A 25,436-nucleotide genomic window follows, 5' to 3' on the forward strand; every position below is an offset into this window, starting at 1 on the left:
CCTAAATTTATATCCACACCTAAGGCCATATTCCAACATCACTGGGAAAAAAGTACTTAGGAGAGTAAGAAACAGTTTACAATGTCATACAGTGTTACTATTGTTGAAAAAGAATTCATGGTACTCTTCTAATATCAAATTACCAGAGATCTTCAGATAGGAAAGAATAATCTTTAAGCCTGATACACAAAGAAGTCACTTTATCTTTATTTTTCTTTTTTTTCTCTTTTTTTTTTTTTGCGGTACGCGGGCCTCTCACTGTTGTGGCCTCTCCCGTTGCGGAGCACAGGCTCCGGACGCGCAGGCCTAGCGGCCATGGCTCACGGGCCTAGCCGCTCCGCGGCATGTGGGATCTTCCCGGACCGGGGCACAAACCCGTGTGCCCTGCATCGGCAGGTGGACTCTCAACCACTGCACCACCAGGGAAGCCCTGTCTTTACTTTTCTGAACCTCTGTTTTTTCATCTAAGAGATATATCTTATTATAGTCTATAGTATAAAAGTTAATGGTATAAGTGTACAGAATTGAGCCTCGTTCCATTATTCCTAAGTAGCAGTGTGACATCAAATTTGTGAATAAAAGCAGTCAACAAACTTTCATTTAGTTGAACTTTCTTTCTTTACCTTAATTACAAGTGTCTTCATCATGCACTCTTGCTTCACTACAGCAGGATCACACAAACCATTTAAATAATCTGTTTGGGATTTTTGTGATTTAGAGAAGCTTCTTTAAGGTGTAACTATGAGACTAAGAATATTACAGAATACTTCCTCTTGTTATTTTAGATAAGACAGGTGGGAAGAAATTCTCCAAAGAATTTGAAGAGGCAAGTGCCAAGCTGGAGGAATTTGTGAATGGACTAGATAAGCAGGTGAAAAATGGGCCCTCACTAACAGAAGCACTTGAAAATGCTGGAATTTTCTATGAAGCACAGTACAAAGAAGTAAAAGTGGTGGCCAATGTAAGTAATGATTAAAGCTGTCTTACATCAATTGCTTACCATATATCTGTGACTGTTTATATGTGTTATCTAACTCTATTAGGATAAGTATTATTATCTCTAGTTCACAGATGAAGAAGTTACTTTTATTTTTATAAATTTATTTATAAATTTATTTATTTTTTGGCTGTGTTGGGTCTTCGTTGCTGTGCGCGGACTCTCTCTAGTTGCGGCTAGCGGGGGCTACTCTTCGTTGCAGTGCGGGGGCTTCTCATTGCAGTGGCTTCTCTTGTTGCGGAGCACGGGCTCTAGGCGTGTGGGCTTCAGTAGTTGCAGCACATGGGCTCAGTAGTTGTGGCACACGGGCTTAGTTGCTCCACAGCATATGGGATCTTCCGAGGCCAGGGCTTGAACCCCTGTCTCCTGCATTGACAGGAGGATTCTTAACCACTGCGCTACCAGGGAAGTCCCAAAGAAGTTACTTTTGAAGAGGGTTAGTAACCTTGTACAAGGTAGTATTATAGCTAGCAAGTGAAGGTGTCTGAATTAAGACCTCGGTCTTTTTGATGCTAAAGCTCGTGAATACCCTGACCATTAAGCTTTGCTAAAGCCTCATGTCTTAGTGTTTCAGTGGGAGTGTGCCAAGTTACTGTTACGGGATATAAAATTGGGCAGAAGTATGTATATATATATTTTTAAACCCAGGATACTAGATGGAAACATTGTTTCTGAATTTCATCAACTCAATTAAGGAACCTCTTTCTCCCCACCTCAACTGGAAGAGGGGTTGATAATTCGACATTTGTCTAATGGCCCCTGAAAGAAACTGTTTTGTACTTTATTTTAATTTTTTTTTAGTTTTAATCACTATATATGGTTATAAAAGTATATAATACTTTAAGTACTTTTTTTTTTTGGCTGCACCACTCAGTTTGTGGGATCTTGGCTACACCACCCAGTTTGTGGGATCTTAACTCCCGAACCAGGGATTGAACCTGCGCCCTCGTCAGTGAAAGCAGGGAGTCCTAACCACTGGACCTGTAGGGAATTCCCAGTATATAGTACTTTTTTTCTTTTTAATAAATTTATTTATTTATTTTTGGCTGTGTTGGGTCTTCATTGCTGCGCATGGGCTTTCTCTAGTTGAGGCAAGCGGAGGCTACTCTTCGTTGCAGCGTGTGGGCTTCTCACTGCGGTGGCTTCTCGTGCAGCATGGGCTCTGGGTGCACGGGCTTCAGTAGTTGGGGCGCACAGGCTTAGTTGCTCTGCGGCATGTGGGATCTTCCGGGACCAGGGCTCAAACCTGTGTCCCCTGCATTGGCAGATGGATTCTTAACCACTGCACCACCAGGGAAGTCCCCAAGGTATTCACACTTTTAATTTCTGATTTCAACTCCACTACTCACTCCACTTTTTTATACTCATCATTTCCTTGATCAAAACTTCTCAGGGATTCTGCAAGACAGGTCAGCTCCTTTCCCAGGTATAACTCCCTTTCTGCATACTCCTAACCTCATTTTTCTCTACCCTGCCTCATTACTTCTTACTCTTACAAAACCTTTTCCTTGTTACTGGTTTATACCTTTGTGTTCCTTTACTATTCATTTTATAGGAGTCCCAGGAGGGAGAGACACTGAACAGGAGTGATTAGTTTACCATTTTTACTCAAAAGACCATTTTATAATTTTTGAGAAGTGAACCATCGTTACTTATTTATGAAATTATATAAAATCATTTAGTCTGCTTTGGAGGATCCTTAGCAAATGGCTGGGAGAAGTTTGTTCAGCAAGCATTCATTGAGCACACATAATTGCAATTCTGTGTAATAAATGCTATAATGAAGGTGACTATAGGGTGCTAAGAGAACAGATTGAATAGGTACTTTAGCTAATTTGGGAGTGGGAATGGAGGATATGGAGAAATTTTTTCCCAAAGGAGCTAAACTCTAAAGTTGCAGTAATTAGCTAAATGAAAGACCATATTCTCTGAAGAGCATTTTCAAAGCATGGGAATGAAAGAGAGCATGGCAAAATTGGTGGACCTGAAAGTAGTTTCTTATAGCTAGGCATTTATGAGGAAGTGATAAATAAAACTGGAGAGGGAGTCAAGAACATGGTCCTGAAAGGCCTATATTTATTCTAAGGTCTTTGAATTTTACCCTGAAAGCAGTGGAAGGCAGTTGTAGGATTTTAATTTTGCCGATGATGTGATCAAGTCTGCATTTTGGAATCAAGATAGCAGAATGGAGAATAGGAGACTATTAAAGGTAGGGAGACAAGTTAGTAGGTTATTGAAATAATCCAGGTTGACTTTTGTGGAAACAGTTAAACCTTAAAGCAATATTCTCAAAAAGATTTTGACCACAGTCCATATGAAAGAAAGATTTTACATGGAAACTAAGAACCATACACACGTGCACATATACAGCAAAAGTTTCACAAAATAAAACTTACTCTTGTTATATGCAGTACACTGGGAGATATTCTTTCTTCTATATTATTTCATTTCCTATACTTTTTCTGATTTTTTAAGATGAATATTTAGATAATTGATTTTCAGCTTTTTAAAACTATGTATATTTAACACAGTAAACTTCCCTCTAAGCTGCATCTCACAAGTTTTTTGTTTGTTTGGTTTTGGCCGTGCCAGGTCTTAGTTGTGGCATGCAGGATCTTCGTTGTGGTATGCGGGATTTTGGTTGCAGCATGCACGAGCTTTAGTTGTGGCATGCAAACTCTTAGTTGAGGCATGTGGGATCTAGTTCCCTGATCAGGGATTGAACCCGGGCCCCCTGCATTGGGAGCTCGGAGTCTAAGCCACTGGACCACCAGGGAAGTCCCACATCTCACAGGTTTTTATACTTAAATGTGTCTTTTACAAACAGCATATAGTTGGATCTTGGTTTTGTTTTATGCTTATTGTTTTTTAATCAAATCTGACACTCTTAACTTATTGCCTTAAATTAAATTATCTTAATTTAATATTACTATCTTAATATTGTTATAATAAAACCTTAAATTAATATTCTGTTACTTCATGTATAATGTAAGAACCTTAACAGTAGTAGGATTCCCTTCCCCCAGGTCTTTCTGCTATTGTTAACTATTTTACTTATGTATATTTTATGTAGTGTAATTTTTATTATTTTTCTTAAACAGTGAGTAGACTTTTAAAGAAATTAATTTATATTTACTATTTCTAGTGCTTTTCATTCCTTTTTGCAGATCCATGTTTCCCTCTGGGATCATTTTCCTTCAGCCTAAAGTCTTTAACATTTCTTATAGTGCAGGACTGTTGGTGATGAATTTCTCAGTTTTTGTTTATCTTAAAATGTCTTTATTTTACCTTCATTTTTGAGAAGTGTTTTCACTGGATAAAGAATTATATAAGTTGGCAGTTTTTTTCTTTCGTTACCTGAAAATGTTTCCTTACCTGTCGTCCCTTGAGAAGTCAGCTGTGCCTAGATTTCTTCTTTGTGCTTATCCTGCTACAAAGGGATAAAAGGGGTTCACTGACCTTTTTGGATCTGTGGTTTGATATTGTTCATCAGTTTTAGAACCTATTCGACAATTATCTTTTAAAATATTCCTTCTTTTTCATTCACTCTCTTTTCCTTCTGGGACTCCAGTTATACGTCCCATGTGTTCTTAGATTTCTGTCTGTTCTGTTCATTCTTTTTTCTCTCTGGACTTATTTTTGGCTACTTTATATTTACTTGTCTTCAAATATTCTTTGTTCTACTAAGCCCAGTCTGCTGTATTTTTCAGTTCTAGAATTTTCATTTCGTTCTTTCTTAGAGCTCCTTTTCTTTGTTGAGATTTCCCATCTATTCATCCGTTCTTCATCTTTTCCTAAAAATTCTTTAACGTAGTATTTGTAATCACTGTCTTAAAGGCCTTATATGTTAATTCCAGTATCTGGGTCATTTCTAGGTGTACTCCTATTGACTGTTTTTTCTGTGATATGTGTGTGTGTGTGTGTGTGTGTACTTTAATCATACCTATATATGCTATCTGTTTGCTTGTCTAAGAATTTATTTTATAGGAGACCTTCTGGGTGATACTTGTGGAAACTGTGAATTGTATCATTTTACCTTTAAAAAGTGTTGAGGTTTTTTTCTGGCAATCAGTTAAATTATCAGTGGATCACTGTGATGTGAAGGCTTGGTTTTAGGTTTGTTTGGACATAACCCTTAGTCCTGGGACATGATCCTTACTCCTAATCAATGGCCTTTGTGGGGTTTTAATAGGAAGTGAAGGTGTTTACTAAGCCTCTCTAAATTGACAGTGCATAAACTCTAAACTCTTTGCCTGGCACTGGGCAGCTGCTGAAATCACTGCTTAGGTCTTTAACTTCATAGCTTCCTTGGAGATAGCATCAAAGGAACTATTTCCACCATTCAGATTTATATGTTTATATGTTTTTATTGTTATATATTTTAATTATACACATACATATTCTATAGTTGTTGTATGTAGTCAGTATTTATTTAGTGTTATTAGCCTTTTTATTTTACTGCATTTGATTTGCTATTAATATTTTTATCTTTGGTTTCAGTAGTTATACAGTGATGTGCCTAGGTGTAGTGTTCTTCGTATTCATCTGGTTTAGGGTGTGCAGAACTTTTTGAGTCCGTGGTGTATTAATTTACTAGGGCTGCTATAACAAAGTACCTGAGAGTGGGTAGCTCAAACTACATTAATTTATTGTCTCATACTGTAAGGCTGTAAGTCCAAAATCAAGGTGTTATTAGCAGGGTTGATTCTTTCTGAGGGCTGTGAGGGAAGATTCTGTTCCTGGCTTCTCCTGTTTAACTTGTAGATGGCTGTTTCTTCCCTATATCTCTTCACATTGCCTTCCCTCTGTTTCCAAATTTTCACTTTTTTGTTAAGGATACCAGTCATATTGGATTAGGGCCCATCCTAATGACCTTGTTTTAACTTGATTACCTCTGTAAAAACTCTGTCTCCAAATAAGGTCACATTCTGAGGTATACAGTTAGGACTGTCAGTGTATGATTTGAGGGGCACAATTCAACCCATAATGAGTAGCTTAATGTTTCTTATAAATTTTGGGATGTTTTCTTGCCAAGTATTGTTTCTATTCCATTATATCTCTTCTCCTCCTGGAGCTCTATTAATTTGTACACTAGATCTCATCAGTGTTCCAAATGTCTTTTTATGTTAGTTTCTGTATTTTCTATCCTTTTCTCCTCGGTGCTTCCCTTCTAGATATTTTCTATTAACCAGTCTTCTAATTCATTAATTTTCTCTTCTGCTGAATCTTATCTATTGTTTAACCCATCAGTTAATTTAGTTGGCTTATTTTTCAGTTCTAGAATTGCCATTTGATTTTTCTTCAGAAATAATTCAATTTTTCTGGTAAAATTCTGTCAGTCTATTTTCATTTTTTCCTCTCTCATTTTTTTTCAGTCTTCTTTGTTTTATTTTGTAACACTCTCAAACTTAAAGAAATAACTTAAGTATATTATGAAGACCTTTTTGTGGGGGGGAGTCATTTGAAAATAAGTATAACTGATTCACTTTGCTGTACAGCAAAAACGAACACAACATTGTAAAGCAGCTATACTCCAATAAAAATTAATTAAAAAAAGAATGAAGATAAGTAAATATATACATAAATAAAAATAAACACACACCCCCCCAAAAAAGAAAAAAAAGTTGCTGACACCCCATTACCCACAAATATTTTCATGAGTATTTTCCTCCAAGACAATTATTTTCTCCTTCATAACCATAAGGTGTAGCTGTTTAATCATGAAATTAATTGATACATTTCATGCATTATTATCTAATCCTCAGCCCCTATTCAAATTGACCACTTTTTATAACAAAAGCTCCTGTCCAGAATCAGAGGTTTCATTTATTGCATTTCCATTTTCCACTGATCTGGAACAGTTCCTCAGTCTTTTCTTTAATTTTCATGACCTAAATATGTTTGGAGATTACAAGTCAAATAGTTTGTCCAGTGTCCCCCAATTTGGATTTATATGATGTTTCTTTTTGATCAGATTGAGGTTATATATCTTTAGTAGGAATATCACAGAAGTGATTGTGTTCTTCTCATTTCATCCTTTCAGTTAGCACACAAGTTTGATTTGTCTTACTACCTGTAACATTCCCTTTCGTATCTTATTAGTGTGGCATCTTCCCAGCTTGTCCACTGAAAAGTTTTCACTTGGTCATTGCTGTGGGTTGAATTGTGTACCCCAGAAGATAATGTTGAAGCCCTAACTCTCTGGTACACGTGAAAATGACCTTACTTGGAAATAGGGTCTTTACAGATGTACTTAAATTAAGATGAGGTCATTAGGATGAGCCTTAATCCAATATAACTGGTGTCCTTGTAAGAAGACGGAAATTTGGATACAGATGCACACAGGAATAATATCATGTGACAACCAAGACAGATATTGTAGTGATGCATCTGCAAGCCAAGGAATTCCAAGGGTTGATGGCCACCACCAGAAGCTAGGAAAAGGCAGGGAAGGATTCTGCTCAGTTGTAGAGGGATCATAGCCCTGCTCACACTTTGATTTTGGACTTTTAGCCTCCAGAATTATGAGACAATAAATTTCTGTTGTTTTAAGCCACTCAGTAATAAAGTACCACAACACTAGGAAACCATACACTAATTAATAAGTGTCTTGTGGGGAGGTGTTTTGAAACTATGCAAATATTTTGTTCCTCTTCAAAGTTTCAGTTTATTCATTTATTTATATCACTATGGACTCAGTCGTATTTAGTCAGTGTTCTAATTCATTACTAACTACTGATTCATTGCAAAATAATTATTTTGATGCTCAAATTGTCCCAGTGGGAGCTCCTTTCAAGCCGCTTTCTGTGTTCTTTTGACATATCCCCATCATCTTTTGAGCGTTTCCAGGTTCATCTTGCACTTTTCTGTCCAGCCTGGGAATCAGTCATTTCTCCAAAGAGCCTTGGTTCCTTTTAGTGAAAAACCATATTTTGAAACCAAGATCTGAGTACTAGGTGTACTTATTACTATTGGGATATCACTGCTTCCAGACCATATCAGTGTACAGAGGTAGGAAATATGTGTGTGTGTGTGTGTGTGTGTGTGTGTGTGTGTGTGTATTTAACCTGTATACACACATTTACATCTATATATATTTCTGTTATCTGTCTATATATGTCAGAAACCATGAGTTCACACTATTATCTCCAATCCCAGTCTAACTTTCTCCGTTTCCACATTTATAATTGCTTTTTCTAAAAATGTAAAATCTTGCTCCCCTTATCTTCAACATAATCACTTATTTGATCATTGCCCATGTGTATAGCCAGTTTTCCAGCACTTCCATCCCTCCCAGCCATCTCTGTTGGCTTTCTTTTTATCTAACTTAGGCTTCAACATCCCATGCAATGCCTTCCTCCCATACAGTCATTTTCCTCACCCTGTTTTGGCTCCGTTACCTAACCTAGGCGACCAAGGCTTCCCTTCAACTCTTGCTAACGAATTTTGGACTGAATTGTTCAAGATGGGATTTTCTATATTTTCTTGAACGTATAAATCATAGCTATTTGGGTTTTGCTAGGTAATTCCAATGTTGGCTATACTTGTTTTGAGTCTGTTCATAGTGTCTGTCTTTTCTTTCATCTCTTGGCATGCTTGCTAATTTTTTATTGAATACTGAACATTGTATATGAAAATACTTCTGGAGTCTCAGTGATTTCTCTTCCTGCAGAAAGGATTCACCCTTTCCTTTGCTAGGCAGATATTGTGAGAGCTTATCATATATATATTTTAAAATTTATTTTTTATGTATTTATTTTGGCTGCGTTGGGTCTTCATTGCTGTGCACAGCTTTCTCTAGTTGCAGTAGGCGGGGGCTACTCTTCACTGCGGTGCACGGGCTTCTCATTGCAGTGGCTTCTCTTGTTGCAGAGCACAGGCTCTAGGCACACAGGCTTCAGTAGTTGTGGCACGCGGGCTCTAGAGCACAGGCTCAGTAGTTGTGGCACATGGACTTCGTTGCTCCATGGCATGTGGGATCTTCCCAGACCAGGGATCGAACCCGTGTCCCTTGCATTGGCAGGCGGATTCTTAACCACTGTGCCACCAGGGAAGTCCAAGAGCTAATCATATTAATCAAATCTGAAACTGAACTGACTTCAGGCTGAATTGCAGTTTGGGCAAACTTTTGATTTTCTGTGGTTCATCCAGCTTCTAAGTCACAGATTTTTTTCCCACTGAGAGCCTACGACATCACTAGGGCCCCTCCATCGTTGTGTGATTTGAATGCTAATCCTGGTCTCTTCTGCACCATGAGTCTATGTTTAACTCCGCTTTGCTTTTCAGAATTTTTCTGCTTGACTTCTTTAATTCCCTCTTAAGCAAGCTTCATAATTCAGCAAATATCTTTTTTTAATTGGAGTATAGTTGATTTACAGTGTTCTGTTAATTTCAGGTGTACAGCATAGTGATTCAGTTATACATATGTTTGTTCTTTTTCAGATTATTTTCCCCTGTAGGTTATTACAGAATATTGAGTAAAGTTCCCTGTGCTATACAGTAGGTCCTTGTTGGTTATCTATCAGCAAACATCTTGAAGGAAAAGCAATAGCATATTGTTGAGCCAGTTCTGTCCTTCCTCTTTCATCAAAATTTTGTCCTTTCTAATTTTTTCTAATTTATCTCTACAGGTCAGCAAGACTTCTAAAAGTTCTCCTTTTTTCTTTATATTATTTAGTAGTAACCCTCTGCCTTTTCCTTTTGCCTGAATTCTCAAATTCTTGCCTAACTCCCCAAAATCAGCAGGACCCTGAGAGAAAAAGCAGCTGCAGAATGTCAGCTTGACTCTCCTCATGGTTTCCCCCTGCTATAGAATTTGCCACTTGGGTTTTTGTTGCCTTAGCACTCTACAGTACATTCAAATATGTGTGTGTGCACGTGCGTGCGTGCGTGTGAGTGTGTATAGATATGTATGTGTATATATCTGGCTTTTCTAGTTGTTCTTGATGGGAGCATTTGCTGTGCTACAAACTACTCAATTATGAAACAAAATCTCAATTCTAGCATATTATTTTCCGTTCCACTCCATTTTTAAAATAATGCTTCTTGTGCAGCCAACCAAAATGATGCCACAATCTAATGTTCCAAGACCCTTAACAAAAAAAAGAAAAAGACACACAGCTTCAAGACACTGGCAATTAAGATAATCAGATGAATAGGATTTAAGCCAGATGATCAAGGTTAACAACAACAGTGGTACATTGTATTGATTGTATGTACCCTTGATATGATGTGATGACAATCACACTTTACCTCTGTGGTCTTCCTCCCCAAAACCTATAACCCCAGTCTAATCATGAGAAAAACATTAGACAAACCTCAGTGAAGAGACAGTCTACAAAATACCTGACCAGTACTCTTCAAAACTGTCAAGTTCATCAAAAACAAGGAAAGTCTAACAAACCGTCACAAACAAGAGAAGCCTAGGGGATGTGACTACTAAATTATGGGATCCTGGAATGGAAAAAGAACATCAGATAAAAACTGAGGAAGTACACATAAAGTATGGGCTTTAGTTAATAATAATTATCAAAATTGGTTTATTAATTGTGACAAATGTATCATGCTAATGTTAGGTGTTAATAATAGGGAAAATTGGGTGTGGGTTATATGGGAACTCTATTTTATCTTCACAGTAATTTTGTACACCTAAAACTTTTTAAATAAACAGTTTCTTTTTTAAAAAAAATCAATAGTATTTAACCTCTCAGGCTATGCTTTATTTATTGATTTGATTTTTGTCTTCTTAGTCATTGCTGTATCTCCAGTACCTAGAAGAGTGGCCAGCACATTTAGGCTCTTGATAAATATTGGTTGCTTGGAGAGATACAGCGGAGCAAGGGAGGATGAATTGCAGATAACTTCTAAGTCTCTAACTTGGGCAGCTGTGGATGGTAATATTGACTTAGGGGATATAAAAAGCAGAGATTGGAAACTACTCCATGCTTGACAGATGATATTTTCTTGTTTTATACCAGTGATATAGTTAATAATAATGAAGAAATCTGATCAAGTCAAAATGGTAGCTTCTTGGTTACTTCTCAGAGGAGTAAACTCTTCTTTTTCTTTTAGGCATATAAAACCTTCGCTAATCGAGTGAACAATTTAAAGAAAAAGCTGGATCAATTGAAGTCAACCCTTCCTGATCCTGAGGAATCACCAGTCCCTTCCCCAAGCATGGATGCTCCCTCCCCAACTGGCTCTGAGTCTCCTTTTCAAGGAATGGGAGGTGAGGAATCCCAGTCACCAACCATGGAGAGTGAGAAATCTGCCACACCTGAGCCTGCAACAGATAATCGTGATGTGGAAGACATGGAACTCTCAGATGTGGAAGATGATGGGTCAAAAATCATTGGTATGTCCTATATGATTAGTAGACAACTTGCTCCTTATCTGTTTTGCCTTCCCCACCAATAAATCTATCACAGGCAGGTATTAAAAGATGGTTTAATCCTCATAAAATTAGAACACCAAGGTAGTAGTATTGTCTGTAGAGCAGTGGTTCAGGATTTGGTATGCCACGTACGTTGAGAATCATTGCTTAAGATCTGTGCTGTTCAGGGAATTCCCTGGTGGTCCAGTGGTTAGGAGTCTGTGCTTCCGCTGCCAGGGACCCAAGATCCTGCAAGCGACGTGGTGTGGCAAAAACAAAAACAAAACAAAATACACACTGGATTCTAGGAACTTGGTGCTTTGAAAAAGAGTGAAAATATCTCAATAATTGTTTATATTTATAACCTATTAAAATGAAAATATTTGGGCTATATTGAGATAAGTAAAATATATAATTAAAATTAATTTTACCTGTTTTTCTTTTTTTGATATGGTTACTAGAAAATTTAAACTTACATATGTGGCTTGAATTACATTTCTTTTGAACAGCACTGCTCTAAAGGGAGGGCCACTTATGCTGGAATTCCTTATTCTCTGTCACTCTTGATCTTCAAGATTCCAAAGCCACATTTTGTTAACCACACTTTCAGAATTAACCTGGATTGGTGAACTGTTTCTCTGACATCCCCAGCTTTTATAATTATTCTTATTAGGCAGTTTGACTTAGGTTGAATTTAATGAACTATCCACATAGTGCATTGCCTTTAAAGTATTAAGAGGAAAGTATTGCAGAGGCATCAAGAGTTAAAACATTGCATTAGTGCCTGATTGCACCCCCAGTAGACCAATTTCAGGAGGCCAAAGGATAATACATTAACATATGTACAGAGTTTCTGTTTCTTAGAAAGCTCTCAGGTTAATAATGGCAAAGAAAAGACAGGACAATTTATGACATAAATATTACTGAAAGACAGAACACAAATGTGTACCAAATAATAACATGCTTCCAGAAATGTACAAATTTAATATACAGATACTAAGAAGATGTAAAGAAATCATTAAATGTAAGATAAAAGATGCATTTGGGGAATTCATTTTAAGCAGCTATTAAAGGTGGGAAGGTTCATAAATGATAAAGAGCATGACTTTTTAAAAAAATCATGAATGATTTTTCTGTAAAGCATAGTACTTTTTAGGAAATATTGGGACATGTTGGAAGGAGAGTCTGGAAAGTAGTAAGATGCAATACTATCTCTTTTCTTTTTTTAAACAGTAGAAGACAGGAAGGAAAAACCTGTGGAGAAGTCAGCTGTATCCACTGCTGTACCTACAAAGCCAACAGAAAGTATCTCAAAGGCCTCTTCATGCACTCCAGTGCCTGTGACCATGACAGCAACCCCACCTCTTCCAAAGCCTGTGAATACTTCTCTTCTCTCCCCTACTCCAGCACTGGCTTTGCCAAACCTGGCTAATGTGGATCTGGCAAAGATCAGTTCCATCCTTAGCAGCCTGACATCAGTCATGAAAAATACTGGTAAGTAGCCCTAGTAAAGAAGATACAAGGCTTATTTCCACCTTTCTAATTGAACCATCAGTCTGGGTTTTGTTTTTTTTTTTTAATTAAAAGTAACTTTTTAATTAAAAAATAAAAATAGGGATTTCCCTGGCGGTCCAGTGGGTAAGACTCCACGCTCCCAGTGCAGGGGGCCTGTGTTCCATCCCTGGTCGGGGAGCTAGATCCCACATGCATGCCGCAGCTAAGACCCAGTGCAGCCATAATTAATAAATAAATACATACATACATACATACCACTACGTGGTCATCATAGAAAAATTAGAAGATAAGTTAAAAGAATAAAATATCCATAATTCTGCCATCCCAAAGGAAACCACTTGTGTTTAACCTTACAAGTGTGCGTGTGTGTGTGTGTGTGTGTGTGTGTGTGTGTGTGTGTGTGTGTGTTTTGGGAAATAAAATGTTAGTAATAATTTTTCTTTCAGTAATTGAAGCATATTGCGTATACAGTCGGTCCTCCATATTCACCGGTTCTGCATCTGCAGGTTCCACATCCAAGGATTCAACCAACCATGGATTGAAAATATTTGGGGGAAAACTTTTTTCAGAAAGTTCCAAAAAGCAAAACTTGAACTTATCATGCCCCAGCAACTATTTATATAGCATTTACATTGTATTTACAACTATTTATATTGTATTATGTATTATGAGTAATCTAGAGATGATTTAAAGTATATGGAAGGACGGGGACTTCCCTGGCGGTCCAGTGGTTAGGTCTCGGTGCTTTGACTGCCATGGCCCAGGTTTAATCCCTGATCAGGGAACAAAGATCCAGCAAGCCATGTGGCATGGCAAACAAACAAACAAAAATAAATAAAGTATATGGAAGGATGTGCATAGGTTATATGCAAGTACTATACCATTTTATAAGGGACTTGAGCATCCACAGATTTTGATATATTCAGGAGTCCTGAAACCAACCCCCCATGGGTACCGAGGGACAACTGTACTCTTTTGAAAGCAACTACTTAAAATTTAACTACATATCATGGATGTTTTTGTAAGTCATTAAACATTCAGCTATATCATTTAATAGCATTCAATAATTTATGTAAGCCTTTATTATCAGAACATCTAGTGTGTTTCCAGTTTTTCGCTGTTATAAAGAATACTGTAATGAACAACCTGATGCTAAAATTTTATGCACAACCCTTCTTAAAAGGGTTGATAAGTATATGGGACTTTTTTTAATGGAAGATTTAATGAAGATAAATAAAGTAGAGCTCCTCTACATGCTCATCACTCATCTTCAACACTGTAAACACATGGCCAATCTTGTTTCTGCTATGCCCTATCCAATCCTGATTATTTTGAAGAAAATCCCAATTATTTCATTTCTTCATAAATAACTATTTCTAAAAGATAAAGACTCCAAAAAATTCTGCATGTAGGTTTTTAAGTCTTTTCATGTTATAACTAAAATGATCTCCAAAAAACGTACTATTTTATGTACCAAGTATATGAAAGTTCCCATTGTTCCTCAACCTCTCCAACCTGTTTTGTTTTATACTTTGTCAAATTCAGTCTTAAAAAAATTGTTCGTTTGCATTCCTTTGATTAAAGATGTGGTTAAAATTTCTTTCATATGCTTATCATTTTTTTGTGTGAAATACCTGTCTATATTTTTGATTGTTAAAAAAATCAAAAATCATTTCTTCTTTATATACCATTTTTCCTATGTTAAGAATCAACCCAGTATTTTAAAATGTAAACATGTAAAGATTGCTTATATAACCCTCATTTTAAAGTCCATTTCAAAAGGAAATAACTTACTTATCACATAGAATTATGCAGTGGCCCAGTCTGATCATAATTAGCCAGCAATATCTGTTGAGCACTTAGAGGAGTCTGAGGTGTAGGTTCCATTTGGTAGAGAAAAAAGAAATAGGTTCTCTGGTCTCTATTGGGACTCTGAAAAGTAGTGAATACATATGAAAAAAAATAACTTAATACTTATCTAATTTAACAGTGTTCCAAGTAGATAGGAGCAAGTCTTAATCTAATTTTCAGATTTTCTCTTTGTACAAGATGGACAATTTGTGGATCATTCCCAGAAGAATTCCTATTGAACATACCATACTCAATTAAGTGACTGGAAAGTATCATGAATTTATAGGTCATTTTGAATTTCATTTTCTTGAGTTAATCTTTCTGCCACCAGGGGTCAGTCCTGCATCAAGACCTTCTCCAGGAACTCCTGCAAGTCCCAGCAACCTCACCAGTGGTCTGAAAACACCTGCACCTGCCACGACAACATCTCATAACCCTCTAGCAAATATCCTCTCGAAGGTGGAGATCACCCCAGAGAGCATTCTGTCTGCTCTTTCCAAAACCCAGACACAGTCAGCCCCTGCACTGCAAGGTAAACTGACATGCGCTAGAGGGACTTGAATCGTGAATGTTTGTCTCTGGCTTAATCCTGGATTCCATTTCTGAGGAATCCAAAGCTATGAAATGTATAATTCAGAATAATTCATTATTCTCTTTATCATGTACAAACTGACATTTATAGAATTCTGAAATGTCAAAGCTGAAAGAGACTTTAAATGTCCTCTAGTCCGATACCCTCCTCAGGTGAGGAAATTAACACTCAGTGAGGTGATGTGACCTGCTTAAGATCACACATCTGTCTGTTCAGTGAAGAGCTGAGACTAAAAGCCAGATTTCTTGACTGGAGTCCAGTATTCTTTTACTTAAACCATGTATCCCAACCTCTTAGTATAAGTTAGTACATGTTGAGTTCTACACATTTTAATGTTAACTGAAGCTAAAGACAGTAAGAAAGATCAATCTATCAGAACTCTTATGAGACATGATTATCTCTTTTTTTATGTCCTAATGTTTTATAGAGGCCTCTATAGATATCATACCTTTTTTTATTTTCTGCCTAGCTATTATCGCTACCTTATTTGAACCTGTCTCTTCACCTTTGCTAATTATCTTGTTTTGTGCTAAAACCATCTGCTTCTAACATTTTTTCATAAAGCTTACCTTGCTCTTTGTTCTCAGACCCTCCAGATACCAACCTCAGTATAATTATGCAGTGAATTACAGCTTCAATATAGTGACTTACTCTTTATCAGTAGTTCTCAACCAGGAGCCTCCAGGGGACATTTGTCAATGTCTGAAGACGTTTTTGTTTGTCACAGCTGGGGTCGGGGTCGGGGTGCTATACCTCTAGTGGGTGGAAGCCAGGGATGCTGCTTAACCCTACAATGCATAGGACAGTCCCAACAACAAGGAAGTATCCCGCCCAAATGTCAGTGGTGCTGAGATCCTGCTTTATATGAATAGAGAGCAGCAGTACAGGTATCTGTTAATTTTCTTATTTCCTAAACTGTTCTGTAAGTGTATCCGCCAGGCACTGTATTATAGTGAGCTTTGTCTTACCATGTAAGAGAATTTTGTTACACATAACTAAATACTGTGAAATAGTAATGCACAGCTCTACATATTGGAACCCGCAAAAGAATTAATGATGATGCTACAGTGCATCTCATACTACTGATACCAGGGATAATTAGTTTGAGAGATTGGCATGTTTATATGATTTCTACTTTCCACTCCTTCTTCTATCACCATCCTGTAGTTACAGTAAAAATTTTGAACTCGTATTTTAACTTCTTATATAGATATAATACTTAGATCTTAAAGAAGAAGCCTTTTTTTTCAGCAGATTGTAACAATAGTATCATGTGGACCTTCTCATCAGGCAAAATTTGAACAGAACTAGGTGTGTTATGACAAAATGAAAAGTGGGAATCTCAGGAAACAAGCTTTGTGGAATAACAGGGCAGTTTATCACCTTTCAGTTCCTTATGGAAAGTGGAATTCTCCTAGCCTTTTATTTTTATTTTATTTTATTTTATTTATTTATTTATTTTTGCGGTACACGGGCCTCTCACTGTTATGACCTCTCCCGTTGCGGAGCACAGGCTCCGGACGCACAGGCTCAGCGGCCATGGCTCACGGGCCGGGGCACGAACCCGTGTCCCCTGCATCGGCAGGCGGACTCTCAACCACTGCGCCACCAGGGAAGCCCCTCTCCTAGCCTTTTAAAAGAACTGTGTCCGGCAACTTAAATAGATACATTTCTTCAAAGACCATAAAGGAAATCTCTTAGAACTTTGCTCTGAATCACCCACAGCCCTTATTGACTGATTTCAGCACAAAAGAATGACTTCAGTAGGCAGAGGCCGTAGACTATGGTTTAAGATTGAAGAAAATTAATATTTAGCGGTAAGAGATTATTTCACCTATTACCAGAAATCTGAGTAGTATCTTTGTTAAGAAGATGGTCTTCTGAAGAATTTATTTCACAACAGCTGAAAGATAATACTGAAATATCTTTTTAAAATCATGATATTATCATATCTCACTTTCTAGTGCTTGAAGACTTCTGGTTTTGGTAAGAGCAGTTACTACTAAGAATTAAATCAAACTGTTAGGAAGGGGAAAATTATATAGCCAGGGACCTTTTTGGAAATGAAACATGGATTTTTTTTTCAGGAGGATAATAACTGAAATAATATTTCAATTATTTGGATATTATCAAACACTGGATAGTAATAAAAGCCGTGCATCATTATTTAGAAGTTGATGGGATTTGAAAATGTCACAAGGATGGAGCAACCTTAAAATTCTTAAGACCTTAAATCTCTTAGCAAATAAGGATAAAAATTGATATTTTGAAGAAACATTAATTGAAGTATCATATGAAATATTATTTTCTTTCACATATCGTTATGAAGGAACAGTTTTAATGTATGACTGAAAGCTGTAAATTCAGGTGAAGTATACATAAACTTTTCATTTGTGATCAGAAATTGAGGAGATTTTCCAAAATGTGATTGAATATAAAGGACCTTCTGTTATCTCTTTATCAAGTATTTTTCCAAGCATTTTTCTGCAAGAGCAGTTTGCTTTGGTGAACTTTAGTCTTCTTTGCCCCAAAGAATTCTTTCTCAGTGCTTCTGAGAAGGTTTTGTCTGTCAGTGAGTGGGGGTGAATCTCATCAGTGTCAGCCTGAATAATCCTTGAATTTTCCAAGCTATAAGAAGGGGATTGTATGTTTTCTTGTGAAAGAATCAGTGCCCCAATGGTCTAGCTGTATAAGCTTTGTGGTGTATGTTTGTATATTTATTATTACTACATTTTACAACTAAAATTTTTACAACCAAAGCTCTGTTTCCCCAAAGATAACACCAGTGTGGCAAGAGATGCTCCTTGAAAAAAGCATCCCAGTTCAAATAAATTCCTGCAATTTGCATATTGCTATCTCTCTCCTGAGAATAACAGTGTAGGTTAACTTGTTAGAGACAGTTGTGGAGGTTGGAAAGGAAGGATAGGGCAGAATATCTATTTGCATTTAGAGAAACAGTTCCACAGACCAAACATTAAGAAATACTGGCTTAAAGTGTTACTTTAAAAGTAATTTTGCACCTTTCTTTTCCTGCTTTGTCTTGTTTAAACTGTGAATGATTCTGACACTAAAATCTCCCCCATCCTGTTGCCTTTTATTTTGCCATGTTGGACTTGTTTCATGACTACTAGAAACATTTCAGTAATTTGCTCTTCTTATATTGATAAATAGGTCCAATGTTTTCTATGACATTTAGCCATTACTTGTTTGGTCTGGATTCCCTTTGATCTCATATTTTAATGTCTATCTGGTTCCCACTGGAATGAATAAGAATATCCAATTAGCCTACATTGTTTTCATTGGAAGGTAGGGAGTTCTTTTTAACTCCTCTAATCTTTGTTTCTACAGGCCTGTCATCTTTACTTCAGAGTGTTACTGGGAACCCAGTTCCATCCAGCGAAGCTGCATCCCAGAGCACTTCGGCTTCCCCTGCCAACACCACAGTCTCTAGCATAAAAGGAAGAAATCTGCCCTCCAATACCCAATCCTTTATTCCGAAAAGCTTCAGCTATTCCCCTAATTCATCAACTTCTGAAGTCTCTTCAACTTCAGCCAGCAAGGCCTCAATTGGGCAAAGCCCAGGGCTCCCCAGCTCTACTTTCAAGCTACCATCCAACACTCTGGGGTTTACAGGTACCCACAATACTAGCCCTGCTGCCCCACCTACTGAAGTTGCCATGTGCCAATCTTCAGAGATCTCCAAGCCAAAGCTGGAGTCAGAGTCCACCTCCCCAAGCCTGGAAATGAAGATCCACAACTTCTTAAAAGGTAATCCTGGTTTCAGTGGCTTAAACTTAAACATCCCAATCCTGAGCAGTTTGGGATCCAGTGCCCCAGCAGAAAGCCATCCCTCAGACTTCCAGCGTGGCCCTACTAGCACATCAATCGACAACATTGATGGAACCCCTGTGCGGGATGAACGGAGTGGGACACCCACCCAGGATGAGATGATGGACAAGCCCACATCCAGCAGTGTAGATACCATGTCCCTGCTTTCTAAGATCATTAGCCCTGGTTCCTCAACACCCAGCAGTACAAGATCACCACCCCCTGGGAGAGAGGAAAGCTACCCTCGAGAGCTCTCCAATTCTGTATCTACATATCGACCCTTTGGCCTGGGCAGTGAATCACCCTATAAGCAGCCTTCTGATGGAATGGAGAGACCATCTTCCCTGATGGACTCTTCACAGGAGAAATTCTATCCAGATACTTCTTTCCAGGAAGATGAAGATTACCGAGATTTTGAGTATTCAGGGCCTCCACCCTCTGCCATGATGAACCTAGAGAAGAAACCAGCCAAATCTATCCTGAAATCAAGCAAGCTTTCTGATACCACCGAGTACCAGCCCATCTTGTCCAGTTACAGCCACAGGGGCCAAGAATTTGGGGTAAAGTCTGCCTTCCCTCCATCTGTGAGGGCCCTCCTGGACTCTAGTGAGAACTGTGACCGTCTCTCATCTTCCCCTGGGCTTTTTGGTGCCTTCAGCATAAGAGGGAATGAACCTGGGCCTGACCGGTCACCATCACCGAGTAAGAATGATTCATTTTTCACCCCTGACTCCAACCACAATAACTTGTCTCAGTCTACCACTGGGCATCTCAGTTTGCCACAGAAGCAGTACCCAGACTCTCCTCACCCAGTTCCACATCGTTCCCTTTTCTCTCCGCAGAATACCCTTGCTGCTCCCACGGGCCACCCACCCACGTCAGGCGTGGAGAAAGTCCTGGCCTCCACCATTTCCACCACATCGACGATTGAGTTTAAGAATATGCTTAAAAATGCCTCACGAAAGCCCTCAGATGATAAACATTTTGGCCAGGCCCCCAGCAAGGGCACTTCAAGTGATGGTGTCAGTCTCTCAAACCTCTCCCAGCCCAGCTTGACAGCCAGTGATCAGCAGCAGCAAGAAGAGCACTACCGCATAGAGACCCGAGTCTCCTCCTCCTGCTTAGACTTGCCTGATAGTACGGAAGAAAAGGGGGCCCCTATAGAGACCTTGGGTTATCATAATGCATCCAATAGGAGGATGTCAGGGGAGCCAATACAGACTGTAGAGTCCATCCGAGTTCCTGGGAAGGGAAATAGAGGACATGGGCGTGAGGCTTCAAGGGTGGGTTGGTTTGATCTGAGCACCTCAGGCAGCTCTTTTGACAATGGCCCCTCAAGTGCCTCTGAGTTGGCATCCCTTGGGGGTGGGGGCAGCGGAGGCCTCACTGGCTTTAAAACAGCACCATACAAAGAACGAGCACCCCAATTTCAGGAAAGTGTCGGCAGCTTTCGTTCCAACAGTTTCAACTCAACATTTGAGCATCATCTCCCCCCGTCCCCATTGGAACATGGGACACCCTTCCAGAGAGAGCCAGTGGGGCCATCATCTGCCCCACCTGCTCCTCCTAAGGATCATGGTGGTATCTTCTCTCGAGATGCACCCACTCATCTACCCTCTGTGGATCTTTCGAACCCCTTCACAAAGGAGGCAGCCCTGGCCCATGCTGCCCCACCTCCTCCTGGAGAGCACAGCGGAGTTCCTTTCCCCACACCACCCCCTCCTCCGCCCCCTGGGGAACATAGCAGCAGTGGCGGGAGTGGCGTCCCTTTCTCCACTCCTCCTCCTCCTCCGCCTCCTGTTGACCACTCTGGGGTTGTACCCTTCCCAACCCCACCACTGGCAGAGCACGGAGTGGCGGGGGCTGTGGCAGTATTTCCCAAGGACCATAGTTCCCTCCTTCAGGGGACCCTGGCTGATCATTTTGGGGTGCTCCCAGGACCCAGGGACCATGGGGGCCCCACCCAACGGGACCTCAACGGCCCTGGCCTTAGCCGTGTACGCGAGAGCCTGAGCCTACCCTCCCTTTCTCTGGAGCACTTGGGCCCAGCCCATGGAGGAGGAGGTGGGGGAGGCAGCAGCAACAGCAGCGGCCCCCCCTTGGGTCCCTCACACAGAGACGCCATCAGCCGGAGTGGTATGATCTTGCGGAGTCCCCGGCCAGACTTCCGGCCTAGGGAACCTTTTCTCAGCAGAGACCCTTTTCACAGTTTAAAGAGACCCAGGCCACCTTTCGCTAGGGGCCCTCCGTTCTTTGCACCAAAACGCCCATTCTTCCCTCCCAGGTACTGATGGAAACTAAGGGAAAGGCATTTTGAACAGTCTAGAGAGAATTGGAAGTAGGAGTTTGGTTTATTATTGTTGTTTTTGTTTGTTTTCCCTCCTTTGATTTATTTTTTCTTTTTTTTATTATGACAGAGGACCTCCCTTCCAAATTAAAAAGTCCCATGTGCATATGCCCACATTTCACTATTCCATCCAGTCCTTCCTCCCACTGCACTTACACCCACCTTCTCCAACTTGTTTGTATTTTAAGGGGGTGGGGGGCAAAGAAACACAACCAAAGCCACTTCATTTGGCTGGGGGTTTGAGGGGTGGGGAGGAAAACAGCTCGTATCTTACCCCATCTATGGAAGAGTATTATTACATTTGAAATAAAACTTCCATCAGTACAGATAATAACATGTGCAATGTTGGGATGTTATTTTGGGCTTGGCATGTCAAAAGTAGTCAGTGGAAGGATTCCTGTCCCCTTCTCTCTGCAGCTCCGTTACTGCTGTAACCAGTGTGGCTCTCTTCCCTGTATGCTCTGTGGCCTGCTGACAGCCAGGAGATGTTGCAGGGGAGAAATGTGGGAGACCTGGGACCTGTCAAGTTGTTTTGTTCTGCTTTGTTTTGTTTTTAAAGGCATGTTGCAGTTGAGTTCTTTACCTCTCTCCTAAAATCTAAAGCTTCTTTTTTTTTCTTCTTTTTTTTCCTCTTCTAAAGTACTATCAGGCAGTAACTTTGAGGAGATACGGACCTCATTTTATCCTAGTAAAAAATTTTCCTCTTTATACTTGGAGTGAAAGAAAGGGGGCTGGATATAATTTAAAGTTTAAAATAAGGAGTAGCTACAATATAGAGCGCTAGAGAAAGGAACTGTTAAATGGTGTGTTGTGACCTGCCCATCTGTCATAAACAAGGAAACATTTCTGAGGTAGTTTCACACATCTTGCACCAAGTTCTTGCTTCCTGCTTTTCTTTCTTGACTTTTTCCTCCCTCAGTTTTCATTTCTGCTTTAGCCAGAGAGAAAGTCACTACAGTTGACAATTGATATGAAGGTGTAACTGAAATGTTATCAAATATTATCCCTGTATTTTTTAATAAGTACACATTTTTACCATGGTGCCTCCCTAACATAAGTGACATTTATTGGTAGTTTTCAGCAAAAGTTAACTACAAGGGAAAGGGAAATATTTGTCTTTATCTTTCTTTTCCCCTTGACCTAGTCCTGTATTCACCCCTCTTCTTGGTATTTCGAAGGAGGAAGTTCAGTAGCATCTTTCTTTATATTATACCTCTTTAGATCTGTCTTAGTGACAAGTGGATATTATTATATGTATCTTTACAGAGAAACAGGAGGACCCGATAAATTCAAATTTACCCCACTCTACAGATAGCAGCCTGTCACATTTCAAGGCTCAATCCTTAACCTCACCTCCCACTCTCAAATAGAAAATAATGTTTCTGCCCTTAGTCATTTTCCACGAGAAAGGAATGCTTTTCTTGTCCCTGAACTGAAAGGCTTCTTATTTGTATTTCTACAACTAGTACTGGGAAAAAGACAATCACTGCATTCTGAGTGTTTATATCTAGGGACACTGAAAGGCAAATGTTGCTTTACTACTCTTTTTTATTTAGTGTCTTACCCCAAGGTACACACTGGTCATCTCCAGCCAGATGAGTAAAAGAAAAGGAAATTCTAGCAAGTTTCATATTTTCTTCCAAGTTAGTATAGGAGTAACTGTAGGAAGTATGGGGATTGCCCTGGATTCCTCCAGCGAAATATTAAAGATGGGAGAGAGTGGGCAGTGTAGTGACAGAAGATGATGATTTGTCTCAAAAGAAACTTGCTTTTCAGATAAAGAGCGTTTCAGATAAAGAGCAGCTTAAACCAGGTGTGCATCATAGTTTGGGAGTTTTTGTGTAATTTATTCCATATTATTTATTTGGGCTCGTCATGTTTTCTTTGGTTAGGATCCTGCAAGTCATTCATCTTCCTAATGCGTTTCTGGTTTTAAGCCAACTGTTCTTTCTTTCTTTGGCCTTCTCAAGCCTCTCTGCCCTGTAGCTTCCCCCCTCCACCCCCCGCAAAAATGCATGATACCACGACCTTGTAAGTGGGGTGGGGTATATAGTATAGCAAAGCAAAGAAACAGTACAGTTATATTGAGTCCTAAGACATTTGTTTAGAGAAAAGTATAAGAGAGTGTGAGGGTGGGGGTGGGGGGAGGGAAAGGGAGAGTTCTCTCTGACTCGAAACTGGGATAGGATTTTTCTTCCTTTGCAGAAAAGTGGGATGTTTTTTTATTCTAGAATAAAAGAATGTGAATTCTTTTTGCTGCTCTCGTTTAAGCTAAAAGTAGTGTTTACTTGAAAAGGCTCTCTGACCATTTGATTTTATCAGAAAATGCGGGGTTGTCAGGACAGTGGCTTCCTGAATGTTGGGGCAGGGCTATTGTCCTCAAAAGCATGATAGCTAATCCATGAAAGAAGGACCTTGTTGTACAGTTTAAAAGATGGACTTTTAAGGGTTGGTTTTTTTGTGGAGTTTTTTTTTTTTTTTTTTAAGCCACAGAATCCTCAGTGCATTTGTTTCAAGATGGAAGTGAGGATTTGTATGTGACTTGTCAGCTGTTGTTAACTTTAAGGAAATCTGTCTACAGCAGTAAATGAAGACAACAATGTATATATGTGATATAGTGAAACAAAAAAGACAATTCTGGTATTCATAACATGAAACAAAGGGGTTTTATTCTTTCTTTGTCTGTGATTTAAAACTCCGTGCCCATGCTCTGACTTTTGTATTTCAACCTGAGTTTAAAAAATAAACAAGATTTTTTTAAAGAAAGCATAGCATAGTGTATCTTGGCAAGGACATGATTCATATGCAAGCAGAACATGTGAAGTTGTTACTAACGTCCTTGGTGCTCACTGTAAAATCACAGACAGAGAATCAGTGGGTGGGGGTCATGAATACACTGGTACCACTTAAAACACAGTGATACAGTATCAGAAATTGAGTCCTTGAGTATTTTGTAAGAGTTTACTCTTCAGTCAGCTTAGATGAAACCTGTCTCCCTGCTCCCCTCTGCCCTCCCAAAAGTTGAGAATAAACAGAATTTGGTTTGTTTCCAGGGAGGGTAAAATGATAAGAGAATAGGCCTTTTATCCTTTCCGATCCCAGGAGTACAATGTTTGTGATATATATGGTACAGCAAACCTATCTAGATAATGTGAATATGCTAAACTTCTAATCGCAAAATATTCACTATCAATCCTGAAGTTACTGGTTCATGCAGAATTAAGCTTCAGCTGTTATTGTTTTGAAGCCGCTGTAAATGACTGCTTTTTCCCCCTTTTTCTTCCCCTCCTCCCCCTCCCCCCTTTTTTCGAATGGGCTGGGGTGCCTGTTAAGATTAAAATTAGATATGTTGGATTGATATTCTCACGTGTTCAGTGTGGAAAACAAAACAAGTACATGCTTTAGAGGCAACAACAATGAAATCCTTTTGAAATGTGTATTAATATCATTTAATAAAATAACTAGTTCTAAAGGTTTGACATTTTTCTTTGAGATCTGGGGCTTTGACCAAGGGCCCCTGGCTTCTCTGGTGAGTGCCAATAGGAGGGAACTTCTCCAGGAGTTGAAACCGCTGCTTTGTGGAACAGGCCTATGGTTGGAAAGACCTAAATTTTCTCCAGCAAAGACCCTCCATGACTGTCCAGGGCTGAAGGTGAAACCAGCTACAGAATGCAGGAAGAAAAGCCTGGATATATCTCTGAAGATACAATTGTATTGGCTTTTTGGTCTAAGAGTGCATGGAGGGTAGAGGGGCTGGTGTATGTGCCTGCACGGTTCTAAGGCAAACACAGATGCCACAGACCACCCATCTCATCCCTTCCTTGTGACCACTTGCCCTTCCCTCTCTTCCAGCCATTCCTCTTTTTTTTTTTTTTAAATCTCTTTGCCCCCAAAATTGTTTTTGTTTCCTGTTTAATAAAGTATGGTTTCCTTT

General features: G+C 39.2%; 1 protein-coding gene across 7 annotated transcripts in view; it reads left to right on the forward strand.

Annotated features, from left to right (window-relative positions):
• The window catches only part of RPRD2 (regulation of nuclear pre-mRNA domain containing 2), an 82,968-nt gene extending 57,532 nt beyond the window's left edge, over positions 1 to 25,436 (forward strand). For 2 of the 7 annotated variants that reach the window (XM_067727640.1, XM_067727641.1), the window contains 6 exons: positions 786 to 961; positions 11,069 to 11,351; positions 12,603 to 12,863; positions 15,067 to 15,267; positions 18,676 to 19,857; positions 19,998 to 20,225. In XM_067727640.1, coding sequence (XP_067583741.1) covers positions 786 to 961; positions 11,069 to 11,351; positions 12,603 to 12,863; positions 15,067 to 15,267; positions 18,676 to 19,857; positions 19,998 to 20,086 — 2,192 coding nt within the window. In that variant the 3' untranslated portion in view covers positions 20,087 to 20,225. Of the gene's footprint in view, positions 1 to 785; positions 962 to 11,068; positions 11,352 to 12,602; positions 12,864 to 15,066; positions 15,268 to 18,675 lie in introns of all 7 variants that reach the window. The other 5 variants (XM_067727642.1, XM_067727643.1, XM_067727636.1 and 2 more) reach the window with 3 other exon arrangements.

The sequence above is a fragment of the Pseudorca crassidens genome, chromosome 2 (genome assembly GCF_039906515.1).
Source record: "Pseudorca crassidens isolate mPseCra1 chromosome 2, mPseCra1.hap1, whole genome shotgun sequence".
NCBI lineage: Eukaryota > Metazoa > Chordata > Mammalia > Artiodactyla > Delphinidae > Pseudorca > Pseudorca crassidens.